General features: G+C 41.3%; 2 protein-coding genes across 3 annotated transcripts in view; one reads left to right on the forward strand and one right to left on the reverse strand.

Annotated features, from left to right (window-relative positions):
* The first annotated feature begins 2,246 nt into the window (after positions 1 to 2,246).
* On the forward strand, positions 2,247 to 24,661 carry gnpnat1 (glucosamine-phosphate N-acetyltransferase 1). Of its 2 annotated transcripts, XM_060828441.1 has the most exons (6): positions 2,247 to 2,311; positions 11,370 to 11,549; positions 18,330 to 18,392; positions 20,437 to 20,564; positions 20,808 to 20,869; positions 22,797 to 24,661. In XM_060828441.1, exons 2-6 carry the CDS (start codon positions 11,396 to 11,398, stop codon positions 22,942 to 22,944), a joined length of 555 nt encoding a protein of 184 aa, XP_060684424.1. In that variant the 5' UTR covers positions 2,247 to 2,311; positions 11,370 to 11,395; the 3' UTR covers positions 22,945 to 24,661. The 2 variants fall into 2 exon arrangements, with proteins under 2 accessions (XP_060684424.1, XP_060684425.1); XM_060828442.1 differs by lacking the exon at positions 18,330 to 18,392.
* A 1,405-nt stretch (positions 24,662 to 26,066) lies between these two features.
* The window catches only part of styx (serine/threonine/tyrosine interacting protein), a 39,944-nt gene continuing 39,049 nt past the window's right edge, over positions 26,067 to 26,961 (reverse strand). The window contains exon 11 of the mRNA XM_060828444.1: positions 26,067 to 26,659. Coding sequence (XP_060684427.1) covers positions 26,586 to 26,659 — 74 coding nt within the window. The 3' untranslated portion in view covers positions 26,067 to 26,585. The remainder of the gene's footprint in view (positions 26,660 to 26,961) is intronic.

Consider the following 26,961-nt stretch of genomic DNA (forward strand, 5'->3'; position numbering starts at 1 on the left):
CTCCCTTCTCTCCCTCCCCTCCTCTCCCTTCTCTCCCTCCCCCCCTCTCCCTTCTCTCCCTCCCCCCCTCTCCCCCCTCCCTTTCTCTCCCTCCCCCCCTCTCCCTCCCCTCCTCTCCCTTCTCTCCCTCCCCCCCTCTCCCCCTCCCCCTTCTCTCCCTCCCCCCCTCTCCCCTCCCTCCCCCCCTCTCCTCCCTCCCCCTCCCTTCTCTCCCTCCCCCCCTCTCCCTTCTCTCCCTCCCCCCCTCTCCCTCCCTCCCCCCCTCTCCCTTCTCTCCCTCCCCCCCTCTCCCTCCCCTCCTCTCCCCTTCTCTCGCCCTCCCCCCCTCTCCCCCTCCCCCCCTCTCCCTTCTCTCCCTCCCCCCCTCTCCCCCCTCCCCCCCCTCTCCCTTCTCTCCCCCCCCCCCTCTCCCTTCTCTCCCTCCCCCCCTCCCCCCCTCTCCCTTCTCTCCCTCCCTCCCCCCCTCTCCTCTTCTCTCCCTCCCCCCCTCTCCCCCCCCCCCTCTCCCTCCCCCCCTCTCCCTTCTCTCCCTCCCCCCCTCTCCCTTCTCCCCCCCTCTCCCTTCTCTCCCTCCCCCCCTCTCCCTTCTCCCCCCCTCCCCCTTCTCCCCCTCCCCCCTCTCTCCCTCCCTCTCTCCCTTCTCTCCCTCCCCCCCCTCTCCCTTCTCTCCCTCCCCTCCTCTCCCTCCCCCCCTCTCCCTCCCCTCCTCTCCCTCCCCCCCTCTCCCCTCCCCTCCTCTCCCTCCCCCCTCTCCCTCCCCCCCTCTCCCTTCTCTCTCCCTCCCCCCCTCTCCCTTCTCTCCCTCCCCCCCTCTCCCTTCTCTCCCTCCCCCCCTTCCTCCCTCCCCTCCTCTCCCTTCTCTCCCTCCCCCCCTCTCCCTTCTCCCCTCCCCCCCTCTCCCTTCTCCCCCCCCTCTCCCTTCCTCCCCCTCCCCCCTCCCCCTTCTCCCCCTCCCCCCTCCCCCTCCCCCTTCTCCCCCTCCCCCTTCTCCCCCCCTCCCCCCTCTCTCCCTCCCCCCCTCTCCCTTCTCTCCCCCCCCCCCTCTCCCTTCTCTCCCTCCCCCCCTCTCCCTTCTCTCCCTCCCCCCCTCTCCCTTCTCTCCCTCCCCCCCTCTCCCTTCTCTCCCTCCCCCCCTCTCCCTTCTCTCCCTCCCCCCCTCTCCCTTCTCTCCCTCCCCCCCTCCCCCCTCTCCCTTCTCTCCCTCCCCCCCCCCTCTCCCTTCTCTCCCTCCCCCCTCTCCTCCCCTCCCCCCCTCTCTCTCCCTCCTTCCCCCCCTCTCCCTTCTCTCCCTCCCCCCCTCTCCCTCCCTCCCCCCCTCTCTCTCCCTCCCTCCCCCCCTCTCCCTTCTCCCTCCCCCCCTCCCCCTCTCTCCCTCCCCCCCCTCTCCCTTCTCTCCCTCCCCCCCTCTCCCTCCCTCCCCCCCTCTCCCTTCTCTCCCTCCCCCCCTCTCCCTTCTCTCCCTCCCCCCCTCTCCCTTCTCTCCCTCCCCCCCTCTCCCTCCCTCCCCCCCTCTCACCCTTCCCTCCCTCCCCCCTCTCACCCTTCCCTCCCTCCCCCCTCTCACCCTTCCCTCCCTCCCCCCCTCTCACCCTTCCCTCCCTCCCCCCCCTCTCCCCCTCCCCCCCTCTCCCTCCCTCCCCCCCTCTCCCTCCCTCCCCCCCTCTCCCTCCCCTCCTCTCCCTTCTCTCCCTCCCCTCCTCTCCCTTCTCTCCCTCCCCTCCTCTCCCTTCTCTCCCTCCCCTCCTCTCCCTTCTCTCCCTCCCCCCTCTCTCCCTTCCCTCCCTCCCCCCCTTCCCTTCCCTCCCTCCCCCCCTCTCCCTTCCCTCCCTCCCTCTCCCTTCTCTCCCTCCCTCTCCCTTCTCTCCCTCCCCCCCTCTCCCTCCCCTCCCCCTTCTCACCCTCACCCTTCTCACCCTCCCTCTCTCCCTTCTCACCCTCCCCCTCCCCCTCTCTTCTCTCCCCCTCTCTTCTCTCCCTCCCCTTCTCTCTTCTCTTCTCTCCCCCCCCTCTCTCTCTCTCCCTCCTCCTCTCCTCCCCCTCCTCCCCTCCCTCTCCCCCTCTCCCACCCCCCTCTCCCCCTCTCCCACCCCCTCTCCCCCTCTCTCCCTTCTCCTCTCCCTTCTCTCCACGTTCTCTCTCTGTCCCACTCCTTCTCTCCAGGTTCCTTCACTCTCCCTCTCTCCAGCCCGCTGCGTACCTGCCGCTCCACGTCATCACGTGTCCCCTTGTGCCACGTCACTAGTTGACGGTTAGGCTCCTCCCGCGCGGCTCCAATCCGGAAAGGAAGCCGCTCGAGAGCTTCTCTGTGCGGGTGAGTACTGTCGCTTGTCGACTCTCGGCTTTCGCCTCCTCTCCTTCCCCATCGCCTGTGCCGGCTGCTTTTCTGTGAGGCCGTGCTGGGCAGAGAAAGAGAGAGAGAGACACACACACACTCCCCCGGAGTGCAGTTTCCTGCCAGGCTCCGGGTGGCAGCAGCCACGCTGACAATTGGCCCGTGTCAGCAGCAATAACTCAAACCGGCTCTAACCAAACCCGGCTTTAACTAAATCCGACAATAACCAAACCCGGCAACAACTAACCCCAGCTATAACTAAACCTGGCAATAACCAAACCTGGCTAGAACTAAACCCAGCAACAACACTTTGGATGCTGCCTGAACTGCTGTGCTCTTCCAGCACCACTAATCCAGAACCTGGTTTCCAGCATCTGCAGTCATTGTTTTTACCTCAGCAACAACTAAACCTGACTCTTACTAACCCCAGCTATAACTAAACCTGGCAATAACCAAAGTCAGATATAACCAAACCCAGCAACTAAACCTGGCTAGAACTAAATCCGACTCTTACCAACCCCAGTTATAACTAAGCTGAAAATGTGTTGCTGGAAAAGCGCAGCAGGTCAGGCAGCATCCAAGGAACAGGACATTCGACGTTTCGGGCATAAGCTGTTCATTAGTCATTCCTGAAGAAGGGCTTATGCCCGAAACGTCGATTCTCCTGCTCCTTGATGCTGCCTGACCTGCTGCACATTTTCAGCTCTGATCTCCAGCATCTGCAGTCCTCACTTTCTCCTCCCAGCTATAACTAAACCTGGCAATAACCAAACCCAGCAACTAAACCTGGCTAGAACTAAACCCAGCAACAACTAAACCTGACTCTTACTGATCCCAGCTATAACTAAACCTGGCAATAACCAAACCTAGCTAGAACTAACCCCAGCTATAACTAAACCCAGCAATAACCAAACCCAGCTAGAACTAACCCAATTATAACTAAACCCAATAACTAACCCCAACTGGAACTAACCCCAGCTGGAACTAATCCCGGCAATAACCAAACCCAGCAACAACTAAACCTGGCTAGAACCAAACCCAGCAACAACTAAACCCGGCTAGAAACTAACCCCAACAACAACGAAACCCGGCTATAACTAAACTTAATAATTACTAATCCCAGTAATAACTAAATTTAGCTTGGACTAAACCTGCCAACAACTAAACCTAGTATTAGTTAAACCCAGAGATAAGTGAATCTTGCAATAACTGAATCCAATGATAACTAAATCCAGCTAGAACTGAACACAGTAATAATTTCTGATGAAGGGCTTTTGCCCAAAACGTTGATTCTCCTGCTCTTCGGATGCTGCCTGACCTGCTGTACTTTTCCAGCACCACCGTCTCCACTCTGATCTCCAGCATCTGCTGTCCTCACTTTCTACGCAGTAATAACTGAACCCAGCAAGAACCGAGAGAGTGACTAGCAGGCAGAGCTTCCTCTGCGTGGGAGCATCCAGCAGACAGTGCCCCCCTGCTCTGCATGGGAGCATCCAGCAGACAGTGCCCCCCTGCTCTGAGTGGGAGTGTCCAGCAGACAGTGCCCCCCACTCCCACTCTGTGGCAGTGACTAGCAGACAGTGTCCCCCAACCCACTCTGTATGGGAGTGACCAGCAGACAGTGTCCCCCAACCCACTCTGTATGGGAGTGACCAGCAGACAGTCTACAAGTCTTTGATAGATGCTGTATAATGTGGAAAAATGAGGTTCATTTTTGTTGGAAGGATAGAAAAACAGAATATTTAAATTGATGATCATGGGATTTGATTATCCTCAATGAAATAGAAATTCTGTGTGCGCAAAACTGAAGAAAATTGAAAAAGGCAGTTAAAGTTGAAAATTAGTCTTTGGTAGCTTTGTGTCACTATTGTTCATGAATGTGAGTTTTGTGTTCTCATTTTCTACATCCTCCTCTTTATTAATCCACTTCCGTAACATGCAAATAGACATCCTGTGAATGGTCAAGTTAGCATTGCAAGTAAATAGTATTAAATTATAAAATTTGCATAGTATTTATAATTATAGTTGCTCCCCTGAGTTGTCATTTGGAACTAACATGAAGCTAATTTCTAAAACTATATTTTAAAATAATGCTTTGTTGGGGAGTTAAACACCTTTGTTTTGCACCTGATGTCAGCATTGAGCACTAACAAAACAGCTTAAAACAATTTCAAACTGTGGACTAATATACTGTGCCCTAGAAAACAATTTGTTACATATTGGTAATATTTATAAACCTTTTACACACAGCAAACATTTGGTCAAAATATGAATAGAAATACTTAATGACTTCTGTATTGGCAAACTATGAGTACCAGTGTTGTACCTATCAAGATGAACAGGGAAGGTTTGCAAGACGAAGGGTATTGAGCTGGAAACCATCTGCCAAAAGAACAGGAAGGTGATCAACCAGCATTGTGGAGAACCTGAAAGTGGAAGATTTAGTTATATGGCTCTTGTATTTGGGTTGCGCAATTATATAATATTGACCTAATGCTGCTGTCATTTTGTATTTAGACTTCTATTTTACGATATGTGATTGATCACTACTTGCTAATAAGTAACCAAAAGAAAAGTGGTGTGATGACACTGCTCTCAACTTCAAATGCGAGCAACCAAAAAAAGATTTGTTAATCCCTTAACAACAAGGAAAGAACACTAGGAATATTTTTATTCCAATTGTTATTAAACTTCAGCAGTACTTCTGGTATTCGTTTTAAAATAGTGATGGAAAGGATAGACTAGATCTAAAAGTTGAAGTTCTAAATTGGAGAAAGACCAATTTTGACAGTATTAAGCAAGAACATTTGAAAGCTGATTGGAGGCAGTTGTTCGCAGGCAAAGGGACGGCTGGAAAATGGGAAGCCTTCAGAAATGAGATAGCAAGAATCCAGAGAAAGTATATTTCTGTCAGGGTGAAAGGGAAGGCTGGTAGGTATAGGGAATGCTGGATGACAAAAGAAATTGAGGGTTTGGTTAAGAAAAAGAAGGAAGCATATGTAAGGTATAGATGGGATAGATCAAGTGAATCCTTAGAGTGTAAAGAAAGTAGGAGTATACTTAAGAGGGAAATCAGGAGGGCAAAACGGGGACATGAGATAGCTTTGGCAAATAGAATTAAGGAGAATCCAAAGAGTTTTTACAAATACATTAAGGACAAAAGGGTAACTAGGGAGATAATAGGGCCCCTGGAAAAGCGCAGCAGGTCAGGCAGCATCCAAGGAGCAGGAGAATCGACGTTTCGGGCATGAGTCCTTCTTCAGCTCTGATCTCCAGCATCTGCAGTCCTTACTTTCTCCTAGAAGATAATAGGGCCCCTCAAAGATCAGCAAGGCGGCCTTTGTGTGGAGCCACAGAAAATGGGGGATATACTAAATTAATATTTTGCATCAGTATTTACTGTGGAAAAGGATTTGGAAGACATAGACTCTAGGGAAATAGATAGTGACATCTTGAAAAATGTCCAGATTACAGAGGAGGAAGTGCTGGATGTCTTGAAATGGTTAAAGGTGGATAAATCCACAGGACTTGATCAGGTGTACCTGAGAATTCTGTGGGAAGCTAGAGAAGTGATTGCTGTGCCTCTTGCTGAGATATTTGTATCATAGATAGTCACAGGTGAGGTGCCGGAAGACTGGAGGTTGGCAAACGTGGTGCCACTATTTAAGAAGGGTGGTAAAGACAAGCCAGGGAACTATAGACTGGTGAGTCTGACCTTGGTGGTGGGTAAGTTGTTGGAGGGAATCATGAGGGACAGGATGTACATGTACTTGGATAGGCAAGGACTGATTCGTGATAGTCAACATGGCTTTGTGCGTGGGAAATCATGTCTCACAAACTTGATTGAGTTTTTTAAAGAAATAACAGAGGATTGATGAGGGCAGAGCAGTAGGTGTGATATATATGGACTTCAGTAAGGCGTTCGACAAGGTTCCCCATGGTAGACTGATTAGCAAGGTTAGATCTCATGGAATACAAGGAGAACAAGCCATTTAGATACAGAACTGGCTCAAAGGTAGAAGACAGGGTGGTGGTTGTTTTTCAGACTGGAGGCCTGTGACCAGTTAAGTGCCACAAGGATCGGTGTTGGGCCCTCTACATTTTGTCATTTACATAAATGATTTGGATGTGAGCATAAGAGGTACAGTTAGTAAGTTTGCAGATGACACCAAAATTGGAGGTGTAGTAGACAGCGAAGAGGGTTACCTCAGATTACAACAGGATCTGAACCAGATGGGCCAGTGGGCTGAGAAGTGACAAATGGAGTTTAATTCAGATAAATGCGAGGTGCTGCATTTTGGGAAAGCAAATCTTAGCAGCACGTATACACTTAATGGTAAAGTCCTAGGGAGTGTTGCTGAACAAAGAGGCCTTGGAGTACAGGTTCATAGCTCCTTGAAAGTGGAGTCGCAGGTAGATAGGATAGTGAAGAAGACGTTTGGTATGCTTTCCTTTATTGGTCAGAGTATTGAGTACAAGAGTTGGAAGGTCATGTTGCGGCTGTACAGGACATTGGTTAGGTCACTGTTGGAATACTGCGTGCAGTTCTGGTCTCCTTCCTATCAGAAAGATGTTGTGAAACTTGAAAGGGTTCAGAAAAGATTTACAAGGATGTTGCCAGGATTTGAGTTACAGGGAGAGGCTGAACAGGCTGGGGCTGTTTTCCCTGGAATGTCGGAGGCTGAGAGGTGACCTTATAGAGGTTTACAAAATTGAGGGGCATGGATAGGGGAAATGGGCAAAGTCTTTTCCCTGGTGTCGGGGAATCCAGAACTAGAGGGCTTAGGTTTAGGGTGAGAGGGGAAAGATATAAAAGAGACCTCAGGGGCAACTGTTTCACACAGAGGGTGGTACATGTATGGAATGAGCTACCAGAGGATGTGGTGGAGGCTGGTACATTGCAACATTTAAGAGGCATTTGGATGAGTATATAAATAGGAAGGGTTTGGAGGGATATGGGCCTTGTGCTGGCATGTGGGACTAGATTGGGTTGGGATATCTGGTCGGCATGGACTGGTTGGACTGAAGGGTCTGTTTCCATGGTGTATGACTCAAGTCTAAAACACCTTAAAGCTGCTATGCTAAATTCATATTCTTGCACAGTGATCTCCTTTTTCTCAATATCTAAGTAAACTTTAAAATGTCTTTAATGTGACTTTAAACATCACAGCCAAGCTTTAAAAATTGAACAAACGGTTTAACAAGCTAGCTTTAAACTAGAAATGCATATGAATAAATCCTACAAGATAATTTTAGAATAAAATAGTTTGACCTTTCTAGCTCTCTAGATGATGAAAATCTTATTGAATTTAAACTGGATATAATTTGTTTATTTTTAATACCTTAGCAGAATTAAAGAAACTAATACAATGTTAAATATTAAACAAAAATGAGTTTTTTTTGTCTGCAGCAACTACATGTCTTGCACAAGTTGCAAAATGACACTTTCTGTGTCACTACCATACCTCAAGTTACAGCAATAGATTTGCATTGGATACCAGTCAGTAATGTTTACTTTTAAAATGTTGCTTCTAAAGCAATTTACAACTCAGAAAACACCAAATGATTGGATCATTGACTACAGCTTTTCAAGTAAGATCCTACTAATGTGGAATTCAATCACTTATCCACTGAATGTTGATACACATGCAGTTGTTGAAGATAGTTGTTTATCCTCCAATGTGTAAAGAGATACTAGCCTGTAAGGTTCTGTCTGGACCATATTTTTTATGATTACACAAACATAAGATGCTCTCTCTTTTGTGTTTCATTCATATTTTTCTCTGAAGTAATCTTTGAAGTTCCGTGTTGAGAAATCCCATTTTTGAAAGCTATCTCATGTTACTTGTTTAACCATTACCATGGCTGTGACGTTAGTGGAGAAAGTAAGGTCTGCACATGCTGGAGATAAGAGCTGAAGATGTGTTGCTGGAAAAGCGCAGCAGGTCAGGCAGCATCCAAGGAACAGGAGATTCGACGTTTCGGGCATAAGCCCTTCTTCTGTGAAGTTAGTGCTCTAACACACAGTTCCCCAAGTATTTTCCCGATGTGGACTGAAAATGGTCTTGACCTCTCGGTGAGATCAGAGCCTGTTAGATAAGGAATGCTGTTGTTATAACTCTAGGTTTCCATGGCATTCATTACTGTCTTAGGTCCCATGACTTCACCAATTTGGGAAACCCTGCATTAATATGATGCATAAGGCAAGGGAATTTAGAGACAATGCACTATCAAAGTTGAATACTTTCTGACACGGGTGCAGCAGAAGGGAAAAGAATTGATCATTTTGTATGCCATTAGAGGAATTGACATTTTGGCCCATATCTGGAACTGGGAAGATTCCATGTTCTTCCACTTAGGGAATACTGTTGATAGAGGCTCTAAAGGCAGGAATACAAGTTAAGTTGTATAAGTTCAGTGCAGCTTGTAGATTTAGCAAAACCCTGGAAGAATTACAGTATGTTTTAGCATTAATATATCTTCCAAAGTTAAATCATTTTAGAATTCTGGGGAAGACTTGAATGAAGGCAATTCCATATTTAAATATGCAACAGAAATTTGTAAAATAGAACTTTTAAAAAATGGAATGAGATGGAGGTGTTCTTTAGCTTAGTTATAGTGAACAATTAATGTTTACTTTTAAAATGTTGCTTCTAAAGCAAATTACAACTCAGAAAAGGCCAAATGATTGGATCATTGACTACAGCTTTTCAGGTAAGACCCTGCATGCACGTTTTCCACAAAACAATTTAGCAGTAAGAGTCCCATCCTTGGACTATCAGAGATTTGATGCCATGCAGGATAAAGAGCAGAAATGCAGCAGTCATAGGGAATCCTATAGTTAGGGAAATGGACAGGTGGTGAAACCAATTATTTTAAGTAATTGAGGGTGCATCTCACCTAGACTATACTAATTTTCAGTAATGCTTTTTAAAGATGTTTTCCCTATTTATTATATTACCAGACTTCCCTCTGTTTTAGGCAAAAGTGAGGACTGCAGATGCTGGAAATCAGAGGCTAGATTAGAGTGGTACTGGAAAAGCACAGCAGGTCAGGCAGCATCTCAGGAGCAGGAAAATCAACGTTTCAGGCAAAAGCCCTTCAGGACTGAAGGCAGGGAGCCTCCAGGGTGGAGAGACAAATGGAAGGGGCTGGGGCTGGGGAGAAGGTAGCATAGAGTACAATAGGTGGATCGGAGTGGGGTTGAAGGTGCTAGGTCAGATAGAAGGGTGGGGAAAGGTAGCAAAGAGTACAATGGGTGGATGGGGGTGGGGATGAAGGTGGTAGGTCAGAGAGGAGGGTGGAGCAGATAGGTGGGAAGGAAGATTGGCAGGTAGGACTGGTCATGAAGATGGTGCTGAGCTGGAAGGTTGGAACTGGGGTAACGTGGGGGAGAGAAAATGAGGAAATTGGTGAAATCCACATTGATGCCCTGGGCTTGAAGTATTCTGAGGCAGAAGATGAGGTGTTCTTCCTCCAGACGTCAGGTAGTGAGGGAATGGTGGTGGAGGAGGCCCAGGACCTGCATTTTCAGCTTGTAAAGGGAAATTCAAAATATTTAATACTTGCATCCCCAAATCCTCGGCCTCTGCATGAATATTTCTCTTTGAGCCCTTAATAGGCGTTACTTACTCCCCAATAACCGCTTACCTATTTTGTGAATATAAAATATTTGAAGGTTCAATTTCATGTTGCATGCTAATTTTTCCCAGTACTTTGTCTTCTGCATTGCATTTTTTAGTTTCCTCTTGTCATTTTTTTTTCTAGTCATCCTCATTATTAGCTATTATTTGGAAATGTCGGTGTTGGACTGGGGTGTACAAAGTTAAAAATCACACAACACCAGGTTTTAGTCCAACAAGTTTAATTGGAAGCACGCTAGCTTTCAGAGCGCCGCTCCTTCATCAGGTGGTTGTGGAGGACACAATTGTAAGGCACAGAATTTATAGCAAAAGTTTACAATGTGATGTAACTGAAATTATACATTGAAAAATACCCTGATTGTCTGTTGAGTCTTTCATCTGTTCGAATACCATGATAGTTTCACTTCTTTCATGTGTAAATCATAAAACTTATTTTTAAAAGTTGCATTTTCAGGTTAACTGTAACAATTGGTGTTAGCTAGACAATATGTTAGAGTTGTTAGCCCCCTGTGTTCTGTCTATGCCATTATTCTAATCTAAAAAGTGAGATGAGTTTTACATGAATTCACGCAGTTTTTGAGCAAAGTACAATGTAACTCTGCAAATACATATTCACCCCACAAACGTATATGTGTGCATGTGGGTCTTTGTGTGTGTGTTTGTCTGTCTGTCTGTCTGGGTTGGGGGGTTGTGAGTGTGAGAGAGAGTGTGAGTGTAGAGTGTCTTAAGTCTTACACAAGGTATTTTTCAATGTGTAATTTCAGTTACATCATAGTGTAAACCTTTGCTATAAATTCTGTGCCTTACAATTGTGTCCTCCACAACCACCTGGTGAAGGAGTGACGTTCCGAAAGCTAATGTGCTTCCAGTTAAACCTGTTGGACTATAACCTGGTGTTGTGATTTTTTTTTAATCATTATTAGCTATTATTTTGTCATAAGCCTGCTGTTCCTGTTTTATTTTTAAACTTACTAGCTTTGCCATCTTGGTAGCATTAACTTTGGAAGCTCGAAATATTCCTTTCCAAAGGAATATGCTTAGTTTGCATCTGAATTGTCTCTTCCCTGTTCATTGTGGTAGATCGCCAATGATGAACATACTTGAAAAGTTTTAGTCAGTGATCTAATCATTTGACCTTCACTTGTGGTAACTTCTTTACTGCTTCATGCTCCTATTACATTTGTATGCCATAACTGTCACTCCTTAAATACATTTGCTTTGAGAATTTATGCACAGTTTCAACCACTTGCAATAATGTAAAACAAACCAGTGAAAGAAACTGAATTTACAAAGAAAGATTTGTTTTGACTGTGTTTAGGAGTTGTACTAATCTGATCTGAGAAAAAGCATCTTTGATTAAGATTTTCAAAGCATTTTATATTTCTTTAATGCAGTGTATCAACTGTGTCGTCCTCCTGCCATGATTCTTGATGACACACCCTTGTTTGATCCGATCATGTTACGTGACCTGGATTGGACCCAAAATATGGTGAAATTCTCTCCTGAAATTTCTCCTCTGAACCCTGGGGTTGGATTAGTTATGAGGCCTCTCTGTACTGCTGACTTCAATAGAGGTACCTTATGAACTGTAATTTACATCTTACAAGCATATAGCAATACAATATCAATAAACTTTTAAAATAAAGGATTAATTGAAGGAATTAAAATTCAAAACAATTTTTCTGTCTAATGTTTGGAAATACTTTTGGAGACATTTGCTTTATTGTTGAATGTATTTATGCAACTTTTCACTACTAAACTTGTAAGAATTCAATATTAATTCTCAATAACTTTGAAGCATTATCTTCATGTTTGTTGAAACGTAACTATTATTTGAATAATGAAATGATGTCTATGTAATAATGGAAATAAATTTGCAATCAGTATGATAAATCTAACCTGTTGAAACCTCCAAACTGTCGTTGGTTCCTGATTCAGTTCTACTGTATATAGTTTAGGAACATGCAGAGAAGGAACGATACCTGTCATTCATATCTCTAGTACAATTTCAGTTCAAAGCATATACTTTCTATTTTTCTTGGATGTTCATTAGATAAGAAAAAGTTAGGACTATAGTTAGTTTTGTCATTTATCTATCCACCTATCCATCTTTATTTTCTACCATTATTCTTTACTTGAGCACTTGAGTTTTTTCACTTTGCACAGAAATAACCATGGTTATTTTTTCCAATCTAATACCAAACTATGGACAGTTGTATGCTGCCGATACTCAACACACATAAGCTCCTAACAAAGATAAATGCCTTCCACCATTTCAGTCTTTGGGCTCAAAGATTTAATAAAAAACAAAATTGTGATATGAAATTTGTTCATTAGCCTATGTATTCAAAACTAACAATGTGAAAATCGACTGAAGAAAACACAAACATATTAATATATCCTAAGTTAATAGTACCTATATTTGCTTGCACATTAACTGCTTAATCAACTCACTGATGAAGCCCAGTGTGGATTCTCGGCCTTGAGGTGAAGCCAGCGTGAACTCCCTGCTTTAGACTGTATTGCTGAACTTGGACCCATATTTCATTTCTTTTGAATTTACACCTAAATATAGCTGTGTATCTTTGTACGTAGCTTTATAAAGGACAGTAAAGCTTATTTTTCATCTATACTTTTTCATTTTTTAAATTTGTACCAAGATATCTTAGGACCTAAGGTGGTTCCAGAAATAGCGACTTTTACACTTTTCGCTGTACTCCTGTATCTCTGTACTTGAGTACATGTGACAATAAACCTAATTCTAAAGTCATGATGTGTCCACCTTTTTGGAATAAACTGAGGGTCTTGAAGATCACAGAAAATAGTGGAGAAACTAAGCAGGTCTGGCAGCATCTGTAGAGAGAGAAACAGAGTTAATGTTTTAAGTGTTGAGAGTGTGGTGCTGGAAAAGCACAGCAAGTCAGGCAGCATCCAAGAGCAGGAGGATCAATGTTTCGGGCAGAAGCCCTTCATCGATTCTCCTGCTCTCGGATGCTGCCTGACCTGTTGTGCCTTTCCAGCACCTCACTCTCCACTCTGATCTCCAGCATCTGCAAGTCCTCATTTCTCCAGAGTTAATGTCTAAATCCAGTTTAAGGTTGTCAAAACTGAAAATAGCTTGGAAAAGTTCATATTAATGCTGATAATGGGTGGTGTTGAGAGGATGGGGAGAGCAGAAGAATAGAGTGCATGGAAATGATGCCCAGAGAGAGAAAAGGAGGATTGTCAAACAAAGAGATTGTAAATAATAAGCTAACAGATGCTGAGACAAATGGGTTGGCAATGCTGGGGGAAGTCCACATGCAACAAGACCTGAGGGGCTTGGTGGGGAAGGGAACGAAAAAGGAATAGGGTGTTCATGTTCTGAAATTAAACTCTATATGGAGTTCTGAAGTACCTCGGTGGACAATTAGAGTCATAGAGATGTACAGCATGGAAACAGACCCATTGGTCCAACCCATCCATGCCAACCAGATATCCCAACCCAATCTTGTCCGACCTGCCATCACCTGGCCCATTTCCCTCCAAACCCTTCCTATTCATGTACCCATCCAAATGCCTCTTAAATGTTGCAATTGTACCAGCTTCCACCACTTCCTCTGGCAACTCATTCCATACACGTACCACCCTCTATGAAAAAGTTGCCCGTAGATCTCTCTCATATCTTTCCCCTCTCACCCTAAACCTTGGTGCTCTAGTTCTGGACTTCCCGCGCCAGGGAAAAGACTTTGCCTATCCATGCCCCTCATGATTTTGTAAACCTCTATAATGTCACCCCTCAGCCTCCAACACTCCAGGGAAAACAGCCCCAACCTGTTCAGCCTCTCCCGATAGCTCAAATCCTCCAACCCTGGCAACATCCTTCTAAATCTTTTCTGAACCCTTTCAAGTTTCACAACATCTTTCCTGTAAGAAGGAGACCAGAAATGAACACAATATTTCAACAGTAGCTTAATCAATGTCTTGGACAGCCGCAACATGACCTCCCAACTCCTGTACTCAATACTCTGACCAATAAAGGAAAGCATACCAAACGCCACCTTCAGTATCCAATCTACCTGTGACTTCACTTTCAAGGAGCTATAAACCTGTACTTCAACGTCTCTTTGTTCAGCAACACTCCCTAGGACCTTACCATTACTTAGTGTGTAGGTCCTGCTGAGATTTGCTTTCCCAAAATGCAGCACCTTGGATTTATCTAAATTAAACCCCATCTGCCACTTCTCAGCCCATTTGTACTCTGAGGTAACCCTCTTCGCTATCCATTACACCTCCAATTTTGGTTTCATCTGCAAACTTACTAACTGTACCTCTTATGCTTGCATCCAAATCACTTATGTAAATGAAAAAAAGTTGAGGGCTCAGCAACAATCCTTGTGGCACTCCACTGGTCACAGACCTCCAGTCTGAAAACAACCCTCCACCACCATCCTCTGTTTTCTACCTTTGAGCCAGTTCTGTTTCCAAATGGCTAGTTCTCACTGTATTCCATGAGATATAACCTGGCTAATCAATCTCCCATGGGGAACCTTGTTGAATGCCTTACTGAAGTCCATATAGATTACATCTACTGCTCTGCCCTCATCAATCTTATTTGTTACTTCTTCAAAAAATTCAGTCAAGTTTGTGAGACATGATTCCCATGCACAAAGCCATGTTGACTATCACGAATCAGCCCTTACCTTTCTAAATACATGTACATCCTGTCCCTCAAGATTCCCTCCAACTACTTGCCCACCATTGACGTCAGGTTCACTGGTCTGTAGTTCCCTGGCTTGTCCTTACCACCCTTCTTAAACAGTGGCACTATGTTAGCCAACCTCCAGTCTTCCGGCATCTCACCTGTGACTATCGATGATACAAACATCTCAGCAAGAGGCCCAGCAATCACTTCTCTAGCTTCTCAGAGTTCTAGGGTACACCTAATCAGGTCCAGGGGATTTATCCACCTTTAACCATTTCAAGACATCCAGCACTTCCTCCTCTGTAATCTGGACGTTTTGTAAGATGTCACCATCTTTTTCCCTACATTCTATATCTTCCATATACTTTTCCACAGTAAATACTGATGCAAAATACTAATTTAGTATCTCTCTCATTTTCTGCAACTCTACACAAAGGCCGCTTTGCTCATCTTTGAGGGGTCCTATTCTTTCCCTAGTTACCCTTTTGTCCTTAATGTATTTGTAAAAACTCTTTGGATTCTCCTTAATTCTATTTGCCAAAGCTATCTCATGTCCCCGTTTTGCCCTCCTGATTTCCCTCTTAAGTATATTTCTACTTCCTTTATATTCTTCTAAGGATTCATTTGATCTATCGTGTCTACATCTTTCATGTCAGGGCAGGCAGGGACAAGGTAGGACTAATAAATTAAACTGCATTTATTTCAATGCAAGGGGCTTAACAGGGAAGGCAGATGAACTCAGGGCATGGTTAGGAACATGGGACTGGAATATCATAGCAATTACGTAAACATGACTCAGGGATGGGCAGGACTGGCAGCTTAATGTTCCAGGATACAAATGCTACATGAAGGATAGTAAGGGAGGCAAGAGGGGAGGGGGAGTGGCATTTTTGATAAGGGATAGCATTACAGCTGTACTGAGGGAAGATATTCCCGGAAATATTTGGGTGGAACTGAGAAATAAGAAAGGGATGATCACCTTATTGGGATTGTGTTATAGACCCCCCCCAATAGTCAGAGGGAAATTGAGAAACAAACTTGTAAGGAGATCTCAGCTATATGTAAGGATAATAGGGTAGTTATGGTAGGGGATTTTAACTTTCCAAACATCGACTGGGACTGCCATAGTGTTAAAGGTTTAGATGGAGAGGAATTTGTTAAGTGTGTACAAGACAATTTTCTGATTCAGTATGTGGATGTACCTGCTAGAGAAGGTGCAAAACTTGACCTACTCTTGGGAAATAAGGCAGGGCAGGTGACTGAGGTGTCAGTGAGGGAGCACTTTAAAATAGTGATTGAAAAGGATAGACCATATCCAAAAGTTGACGTTCTAAATTGGAGAAAGGCCAATTTTGACGGTACTAGGCAAGAACTTTCGAAAGCTGATTGGAGGCAGATGTTCGCAGGCAAAGGGACGGCTGGAAAATGGGAAGCCTTCAGAAATGAGATAACAAGAATCCAGAGAAAGTATATTTCTGTCAGGGTAAAAGGGAAGGCTGGTAGGTATAGGGAATGCTGGATGATGAAACAAATTGAGGGTTGGTTAAGAAAAAGAAGGAAGCATATGTCAGGTATAGATGGGATAGATCAAGTGAATCCTTAGAGTGTAAAGAAAGTAGGAGTATACTTAAGAGGGAAATCAGGAGGGCAAAATGGGGACATGAGATAGCTTTGGCAAATAGAATTAAGGAGAATCCAAAGAGTTTTTACAAATATATTAAGGACAAAAGGGTAACTAGGGAGATAATAGGGCCCCTCAAAGATGAGCAAAGCGGCCTTTGTGTGGAGCCACAGAAAATGGGGGAGATATTAAATAAATATTTTGCATCAGTATTTACTGTGGAAAAGGATATGGAAGATATCGACTGTAGGGAAATAGGTGGTGATATCTTGCAAAACCTGATCGTCAACGTGGCTTTGTGCATGGGAAATCATGTCTCACAAACTTGATTGAGTTTTTTGAAGAAGTAACAAATAAGATTGATGAGGGCAGAGCAGTAGATGTGATTTATATGGACTTCAGTAAGGCGTTCGACAAGGTTCCCCATGGGAGATTGATTGGCAAGGTTAATGGAAAACAGGGAGAACTAGCCATTTGGATACAGAACTGGCTCAAAGATAGAAGACAGAGGGTGGTGGTGGTGGAGGGTTGTTTTTCAGACTGGAGGCCTGTGACCAGTGGAGTGCCACAAGGATCGGTGCGGGTCCTCTACTTTTCGTCATTTACATAAATGATTTGAATGCGAGCATAAGAGGTACAGTTAGTAAGTTTGCAGATGACACCAAAATTGGAGGTGTAGTGGACAGCGAAGAGGGTTACCTCAGATTACAACAGGATCTGGACCAGATGGACCAATGGGCTGAGAAGTGGCAGATGGAGTTTAATTCAGATAAATGTGAGGTGCTGCGTTTTGGGAAAGCAAATCTTAGCAGGAGTTTTACACTTAATAGTAAGGTCCTAGGGAGTGTTGCTGAACAAAGTGCAGGTTCATAGCTCCTTGAAAGTGGAGTCGCAGGTAGATAGGATAGTGAAGAAGGCGTTTGGTATCCTTTCCTTTATTGATCAGAGTATTGAGTACAGGAGTTGGGAGGTCATGTTGCGGCTGTACAGGACATTGGTTGGGCCACTGTTGGAATATTGCGTGCAATTCTGGTCTCCTTCCTATTGGAAAGATGTTGTGAAACTTGAAAGGGTACAGAAAAGATTTGCAAGGATGTTGCCAGGGTTGGAGGATCTAAGCTACAGGGAGTGGATGAACAGGCTGGGGCTGTTTTCCCTGGAGCGTTGGAGGCTGAGGGGTGACCTTATAGAGGTTTACAAAATTATGAGAGGCATGGATAGGATAAATAGGCAAAGTCTTTTCCCTGGGGTCGGAGAGTCCAGAACTAGAGGGCATAGGTTTAGGGGTGAGAGGGGAAGGATATCAAAGAGACCTAAGGAAAACTTTAACACGTGTATGGAATGAGCTGCCAGAGGATGTGGTGGAGGCTGGTACAATTGCAACATTTAAGAGGCATTTGGATGGGTATATGAATAGGAAGGGTTTGGAGGGATACGGGTGCTGGCAGGTGGGACTAGATTGGGTTGGGATATGTGGTCGGCATAGAAGGGTTGGACCGAAGGGTCTGTTTCCATGCTGTACATCTCTATGACTCTACCTGCTTCCTTCTTTTTCTTAATCATTCACTCAATTTCTTTCATCATCCAGCATTCCCTATACCTACCAGCCTTTCCTTTCACCTTAACAGAAATATACTTTCTCTGGATTCTCATTATTTCATTTCTGAAAGCGTCCCATTTTCCAGCCGTCCCTTTACCTGCGAACGTCTGCCACCAATCACCTTTCGAAAGTTCTTGCCTAATACTGTCAAAATTGGCCTTTCTCTAAATTAGAACTTTAACTTTTAGATCTGGTCTATCCTTTTCCATAATTATTTTAAAACAAATAGAATTATGGTTGCTGGCCCCAAAGTGCTCCCCCATCTGTCTGTCCTGATTTGCTATCAATGGAAATAAAAATCAGGAGAGCTGTAGAATTGGCTGCCAACCTGCTGTTACCTGCCTTACACTTTCATGCAAAGTCAAAATGCACCAGATTGTATAGAACTCATTGCACCAAAAACTTTTGACTATGCTGACAGAACTCATTTAATTTTGATTTTTAAACAGGTCTTTTTAAGGTACTTGCACAGTTAACGAAAGTAGACCAAGTTGCACCTGAAATATTTATAAGTAAGTGGACAAGCACCTTCAACATTATTCTGCATTCAATTTCAAACTGTTAAGCAGTATTTCTCTCTTGTAATGATGTTATGTGTGCTATAAAGCTGTTCCTTTCATATCAAAATGTGAAGAAATTTTGAACTGCTTTCTAAAATGGCCCAGTTATTAAATTGAACCAAAGAACTGTGACAAAATACAAGAGGTACCACATGGACCATAACAATTCAAGGAGGCTCATTGCCATTTTACACAAGAGGAATAGTATAAGTGTATAAGTTCATAAATTCGTTTTATTAAAAAAAAACTAGATTCCAAATTTTTCAAATGACACAGAATTAGAAAATGCAGTAAATAGTGGGGAGAGATATATGACAAATGAAAGATGCGGTTGTTGTATACTTTGCTCTGCTCCTGTGTCAATCCCACCCTCTTCTACTGCTCCTCCCTGCACTGTCATCCTTGTTCTCCTTCACCCTTCAGTTAAACTAAACAGGTGGGATGAGGTCAGGTGAAGAGAAATTTAGAAGTCTAAAGAGAAAGATCAAGGCAACAGTATTACAGCAGTTGGGGTAAATGTGAGCAGTATAGGAGGCACAAGAGTTTAAGAGGTAGCTTTAAAGGTAGTGGATGGTTGTTATAATTTTCTAAAATTCCCTAAATTCTAGGAAAATCACAGATTGGAAGGTAGGAAGTTGCAACATTGCTAGATAAGAAATGAGGGAGAGATAACAGAAAATTATAGGCTAGTTAGACTGCTATCAGTCGTCAGAAAAATGCTTTAATCTATTACTGTGTAAGTCTTATTTCCCTTTTACTGAAAGGAAATACTATTTTTTCCAGCTTTTTGTGAATGTGACAAATAGGCTAGACAGAGGAGTCAGTAGACATAGTGAACTCAGATTCCTAAAAGACATCTGATAAGCTGTCACACAATAGATTAATGGACAACATAAAAGTTAGTAAATTGGGAAAAAATATTATCAGATATGAACAATTGGTTATTGGACAGAAAGTGGAGAGGTATAACTGGAGACTATAAATGGTGTAAATCCATAACAATCAGTGCTTGAACCTCAGCTATTTTTAATTAAGACTTTACAAAAGAGTGCAAGTCTATTCGAGTTTGCTGGTGTTATAAACTTATGAAAGAATGTAAACTTTGACCACAAACCACTGCAGAATGTTAGTGCTCCATTTCCTATCTTCCCAATATGCCACTGTTTTTGAGGACAGCTTAGTGAGGTGAGAGCAACTGCTTTGACATCAATGCAGTATTTGACTGAATTTGGCATCAAGGAAGCCTAGCAACGCTGCAGTCAATGGGAATTGGGAGAAATGTCTATCTTGATTGGTGGTATAGCACAAAGAAAGCTGGTTGTCATTGGTGATTAATCATCTCCACTCCAGGTCATCATTACAGGTGTTCCTCAGGTTGGTCTATCCAGGACAAATCAGCCCACTTGATTGACACCACATCCGCCATTTCTAATAGTCACTCGTCTTCAATGACACATCGCAGCAGAGCGGGCCATCTACAAGGTGCACTTCAATAGCTCACCAAGCCTACTTTGACTGCACCTTCAAAGCTCATGGTATCTATAATTTAAAAGACAAGTAAGGGAACACAGCCACCTCCAAGTTCATCCCCAAGCCAAACATTGTTCTGATTTTGGAATGTATCACTGATCTGTCATTGTCACCGTGTCAAAATCTTGGTTCTTCCTTCCTTACAGCACTATTGGACTGCAGCAATTCCAGGTGGCAGCTCATATCACCTTCTCCAGGTCAATTAGAGATGATCAATAAATAGCTAGACAAAGCTATATCCCATTAACAAATCTTTTAAAAATTAGCAGTCTGTCTGAAGCAAATTTCTTGTGTACCAACATTCACATGTATAATGTGAAAAAGCAGAACTGGAAAAATTAGATGAAAAGAAATCTTTAGAATTTGTGTAGTAGATTGACATGTTTAAATATTTTGGAGCTACTCATATAAAGCACGTGTTTCATTTTGAAGCATTTATTTTTTGATCATATTCTAAACTTCACAGAAAAATTTGAGCACATGAAACAAACTGGAGATTATTATACCGTTGTGATTGAAGACACACACCTTGGACAGGTTATTGCTACAGCAACGTTAATAATTGAACATAAATTTATACATTCTTGTGCAAAGGTAGGTCTTCAATGGATATTATAATGTTAATGTTTACTTTTAGTTTGGTTATGAGTTTTCTATTCAGTTCTGGAACTGACATTTGTTGATAAAACCGCTTTGTGGGGGAATACATTTAGCAAATGAAATAAATGTGCATGTAGTAGATAGACCATCTGTTGCAGCAATTTTTAAATCATTGAGAGATTAATTTGTCAGTATTTAAGCATTAAAATGTAACAATAAATTTGTTTTCAAATTTAGCGAGGGAGAATAGAAGAGGTTGTCGTGAGTGATGAATGCAGAGGAAAGCAACTTGGGAAACTGTAAGTTTGAGTGTTTTGGAATCTTACTTATGTAATTTGCTATTTGAAATTACTATGGTGAGTTTATCTAGGTGCTAATTACATCTACTTTTAGAATTCTGTTTAATACTTTGTTCACAGAACATTCTGTACTACTCTGTAGCTATGTTGTCATTTGTTGCTATCCTCTGACCTTCATTGAATCCTCCCCAGTGCCTGTCTGATTCATTCCTTAAATGAATTCAAGTCAAGGGAAGGCCCTTCTTGTCTCTACCACCTCATTCCTGAATGGGAATGTTCTCCTTCTACATCACATGGATGTGCATAATCCTTTGTCTCCATGCCCGACCAGTGTGTAACATCAAGTAATAGTGAGATACCTCTGTTCTGCCTTGGTCTTCAATTTAGAACATAATTACTGAAACTGGTCTCTAAAGTCCACTGTTATATTCTTTCCTATGGTAGTTGTTCTTAACTAAGGATGGTTTCTATCTGCTCTCTTTCCAGAAACTTTCTTATTTATGATATTATGTCCCTCACCCTGGCACTAGAGAGGCAGTATACCATTTGAAATAGCATAGCATCACAAGTGGACATAAACATTCTTGAGACTAGAAATCCTTCTCTTCTTCCTACAATCAATAGACTCTTAAAACCCACACATTATTGATCTTATCTTTTCATTTAATCTTTTCAAATGTCAGTGACCTTGCAGTCCAGGAGCTCATCTTCACCTTGATTTCACATTTTCAGAAATTGTAGTTGTGTAAGTAGGTAAGAAGAATAGTTAAAAGCATAGGTCTTCTCAACATCTCTGACTCAGGACTTTCAATTCCTGATCTGCTTGGCTGTCATGGGTGTAGTAAATTTACTGGATTTTCTGACATTTGATGTAAATTTTATTGTGGTAACTACCATCAACTTTGATGCAATTCATTCTGAGATTTTCAAGCAGCAAAAAGCTGGTTTGAATTACCTGAGAGGGTCGGAGAGAAACTTCTGAAGTTTTATTATTCCTACATGATCTACATGCCACCGTGTCCAACCTGTTTGATTATGTGATTACATATAATAGTTAAAGTTATAAATACAAGTAGCTTTTTCAAGAAGATATGTTATGTAAACACAAACATCACTGAAACTAATTTGAAGTTTAGATGTTGAATTCAGTTCATGTCTTTGGCTATTTGTCTCTGAATAACAACTGCATAACACATCCAAGGAAGGATTCAAACTTGATATGTATTGTTTTTGGTTGGGGTTATGGTATGTGCTATAATATTCTTAGGTGCATCTTGATTGAGGTTTTTGAATTCTAATTAATTAAAATCACAGACTGGGATTTAAGAAAGCCAATCTAAGGTTGCTTGTCCTGATTAGATACAAGACTTATTTACAGCTATAAATATTTTCTTTGGTTTATCATAACAGATACAAAAGAAATGATACTTAAAAAGGCAGGGGGCTTAACGTTTTTCTGTCTTTAATCTTTTTTGTACATGGAACCACAAAAACACAGGCTTTGTTTACCCTTACTAAGTCACTACCCTCCTATATACAGAAACACATCTTTGACTGGTGGTTTATTCGTGCATGAACAGTTCATGGTCAATCTTGGATTGGTTTGGTGGTCTAGCGCTGGCTTCTCATGATCTTGATTATGACTTTGCTTAAAAAAACTCTTCTTAACAATCTTCACCACTTCACAATATGATTTTTAACAAAAACATTCAATTTCACCCTGCTGTCTCACAAAATGTCTGTTGATTAGTTATAGAATTGCATTGCATTTTGAATTTTCTGTAATATTGCTGTTACATGTTCCATGCAGTTCTACCTGAAATATTGCCTAAAAGGGCCTATTGTTTTTAAAAAAAACTTTTCACACATGCTTGCAAATAAATGAACTATTACTAACCTGTAGCTATATTTTCTGTCCTATTAACAGGTTAGTTTCAGCCCTCACACTTCTCAGCAAGAAACTCAACTGTTATAAAATTACACTAGAGTGCCTACCAAAGAATGAACCCTTCTATCAAAAGTTTGGATATAAAGCTACAGAAGAAGTGTACATGCAGTGCAGATTTTTCGACTGAAATCTGCTTAATTGGTTGCTTATTTTTATTTCTAAAAAGATGTTTGAGATCTGGCTATATTACTGGTATTCTGATCTATTAATGCAGGACTGAATATAGAATAGTCTGGCATTAATGGCCTATTTTCTGCTTAATTTGGTGGTAACAGGATGTAGTTGAAATTTAAGAATGTTTTTCTCAGACTAAGCAGTTTTGTGGATGAGGGGTAAACTGCAGCATAGTTCACATTATTAAACTTTGGCTGAGAGCGCTGTATCTATGAAGGAACATTGTTTTATTTAAAAACTGAAGATATCAAGAATTTTAACCAAAGTACTTTTGTTTTTGTCTAGCTCCAAAACCTTTGTCTTGAATTTATGTAGAACTTGGAGCAGAACATTTCTATGCATTAATTTCTGTTAAGTGACTTAACTAGTAATTATGGCTGCCATGATGCTCTGCCTGCAATGTTAAAGGAAGAACAATGTTATGCAGTTATTTGGGAGTAATTCCATTTTCATTAAGTGCAAAATTTGCAGGAAATCCTAGGAGCAGAAATCTGATTGGTCTTAAGTGCATGGGCTTTATGGCACTTTCCAAGTTGAAGTGGCGATATTAAAAATACTTGTGTGGCTGTTCCCAATTTTTTTTTAATTAAGTTGTGGAGTTTTGGAGGAACAAGACAGTATCAAACAGCGCACGAGCACCATATGTTGATGTTCTGAAGTAGCTTGCTGCAGTGTAACTAAATATAAGCATTAAGACTCTAGGTCATATATACGTGATTTCATTAGTGTGATTTAATTGATCTTAAAATTGGATAATTCCAAAGCACATTTATCTAATTTAAATATTTGTTTAAATATGTATAAATGAAGATAAACTGCTCGCTGTGTAGATGCAATATTGCACAGGATATAACTGATTTTACCCAACAGGATTTTACTCTTTATCTCAAATTTTAGGCTTCATGGTTAACATTGCAGATAAATCTACTGTTTTCAGCCTGTTTATAGGAGTTTCACACTTGTCTGCTGTGCATTATGGGAGTTGTTTGTTGAAAACGTTTTATTTTTGTTTGTAGAGTTGTAGCTAAATACAATTAATCTATGGATTAGTAAAATGGTATTTGAGAGAGCTCCATAAATTTAAACATTATCCCTAAATTTATCCTTTGAAAGTTAATGTGTGTGTGTATATTTATAGATGTTTTATATATACATACACACGCACAAGAAAAACAAATTCCAATAGAGATGGGGATGTGAATAGTGATCATCATTGATTATTGTAACAAGTTATACATAAGTAAAAATTAGAACCGGAGATTTGGTATATATTGTATATAGTTTAATCAAAGAAAGCACTGCTTCCTTATAGGAAAGGTAAATTCTAGCGCAAAAGATGCAGTTAAAGTAAAATTTAATATTCTGAAGGAATTTACTTTACAAAAGATTGTATATTTTCACCCTGTTAATTTTTAAGAATTTTTGTCTAAACTATTGAGCTTTAGTTTTATACTACAGCATCAGAGCTAATATTTGTAGAAACTTGGTACACTTTGATGTGGGTACATGGGTGGTGAGAAATGCTGCAAAGAATTGCTGTAAACGGGGTCTGTCATTGTTGTTTAGACGCTATAATTTATAGGACCGAGATGGTAAATGTCTGCATTTAAGTTCAACATAATATGTCACCTTCTGTTTACTGTACTGACTACTTTGTCAAAAGTTTTTGACACCCATCTTTGGGCCCAAAAATTATACTTAGTTTTTTTTAAGATATGCATATATGACATGAACCATACAAAAAACTGTTGTGCTTTTTTGAATTACAGTTGCTTTTAAGTACAGTTTTTGGTTGAGAGATTTATTGTGATCCAAATTAGTTATTTTTTCAGTTATTTTATTAGTATTAATAATTTGTATTTATTTATAACTATAGTATTTTGGTCAAAGGGCAAATAAAATATCAAACTCTGTATAATTGGAATACAATATGGTCTTCAATATAAATTTTATACAGTTCAGTAATAGTCTAATTATATTAAGCTATGTTAATGTTTCTGCTTTACAAAATAAAAAAGCAAAATAGCTACATTTGATAGCTTCTGGTTGTATGTTTTCTCACTGAGCTTGCAGATTTGTTCTCACACGTTTTGTCACAATGCTAGGTATCATCAATGAGCCTCCGATGAAGCGCTGGTGTTCTGTCCTGCTTGCTATTTGTGTGTTTAGATCTGTTGTTGTGAGTGATATCACATCCAGTTCTTTTTCTGAGAGGTTGTAAAATAGGCTCCAAATCGATATGTTTGTTAATGGAGTTGACAGTGATAGACCAAGTATCACTGGTATCCATACACACAGACAGAGGGACACCAGTTTGACTAGGACAATGTGGGACAGGCTAAACAAAGACACACACGGGAATTCCTAGAGGCCTGGCATTCAAACTGAAACTCCATTAACAAACTTATCGATTTGGACTCCATTTACCAACCTGTCAGAAAAAGAACTGGATGTGATATTACTCACCACAACAGACCAAGACATACAAATAGCAAATAGGACAGAACAGCAGCGTTTCATCAGAGGCTTGTTGATGATGTTACCTAGCACTGTGACAAAACATCTGAGAACAATCTGCCAGCTCAACAAGCAAAGTTACAATTTGAGCTACAAATCTATTTAAATAAAAAATTTGACAGCTTGTTTCATTAACTTATTCAATTTATGCATGTTTTTGCAGAAAATAAAAGTTAATTGAATTCATCTCAATTGACAGACCTTCACGATATAATGTCATAGGCTAGCTGTAGCTGTCTTTCTCCTAAAGATCTGTACAGTTAATGTACTTATGTATCTTTAAGTTTGTGGTTATATTTGAGTATTAAAGAAATTTTCCAATATTAATTTGAGTAGGTGAAGCATAATAATTAAGCCAAGTAACAAAGGCCTGAAAAGATTTACCTAGTTGCCTTAACTATTATAGTTTCATTGCATGGTCAGAAAAATCAAAAGTACGTTTTGTGAAAATTACCTTAATTTTTGAATATATCTTGCTGGTCTACAATCTGCATTTCGCGAACTAAATAAAATGAGGTGCTACATATGGTTTGACAGATAAGTGTAACACTTAAGGAATTAATCAAACTTTTTTTATTGAAAGTTTTAATAAATTACACTCAAAGATTAACACTTTGTAACAAATTGCATGTATGGGTCTGACATCAAGCACACAGTGCATTATTTCCCTATCAAACTCTCATACAATCAAAATTCAAGTATCAAAAGTGCATCCATGTCTTAGCACATGCATACTTATTAACTGTCAAAACTGCAATTGGTAAAAATGTAAAATAATTAGCATATGAAGACTTCAAAATCCATCAAAAATGTGTTGTGCTGTGCTGTTCCTGGTCATTTTAATATTTTCATAAGAGATTCTAGTGCTCCAGGTTGTTCTCATATGAAAGGGCAAGTTCTCCATTTTAGCATACTTCCTCAGAAGTAGCAAGACAAGAAATGGAAAGAAAGTAAATTTTGCCAACTAAGTTTTTAGTATTCATAATCTTAAATATCCCATAACACTTCTCATCCTTTATTCACTGTTTGAGACAGTACAGTAATCATGTCCATTATAATTAATGGAGTAGTTACAGGTTACCCATCATGGACTGCAGCCACCTGCATATTTGAAATATCATCATCATCATCCAGCATTCTTTTCAAGGTTCCTAAACAAAACAAAATGCCATTACTAAAGCTTTGAAGAGTAATGATAAACACAGGTCATAGAAAAACAAATACAGGAAATATTTAGGTCAAACAATATTCAGAAGTAACATTTCTGCATGTTAATCTCTCATCAGAGCTTTTCTTCTTCTCCCTCCACCACGAAATTGCTGACTTCCTCAGTTATTTCTAGCATCTGCAGTGTTGTTTAACTGCCAATGCTTTAATATAATCCTTAAACTTTACAGAGAGAAGTTAGAGACAACATTCATAGTCTACTATGGTCGCAGTTATTTGCAGTGCT

Source organism: Hemiscyllium ocellatum, chromosome 8 (genome assembly GCF_020745735.1).
Source record: "Hemiscyllium ocellatum isolate sHemOce1 chromosome 8, sHemOce1.pat.X.cur, whole genome shotgun sequence".
NCBI lineage: Eukaryota > Metazoa > Chordata > Chondrichthyes > Orectolobiformes > Hemiscylliidae > Hemiscyllium > Hemiscyllium ocellatum.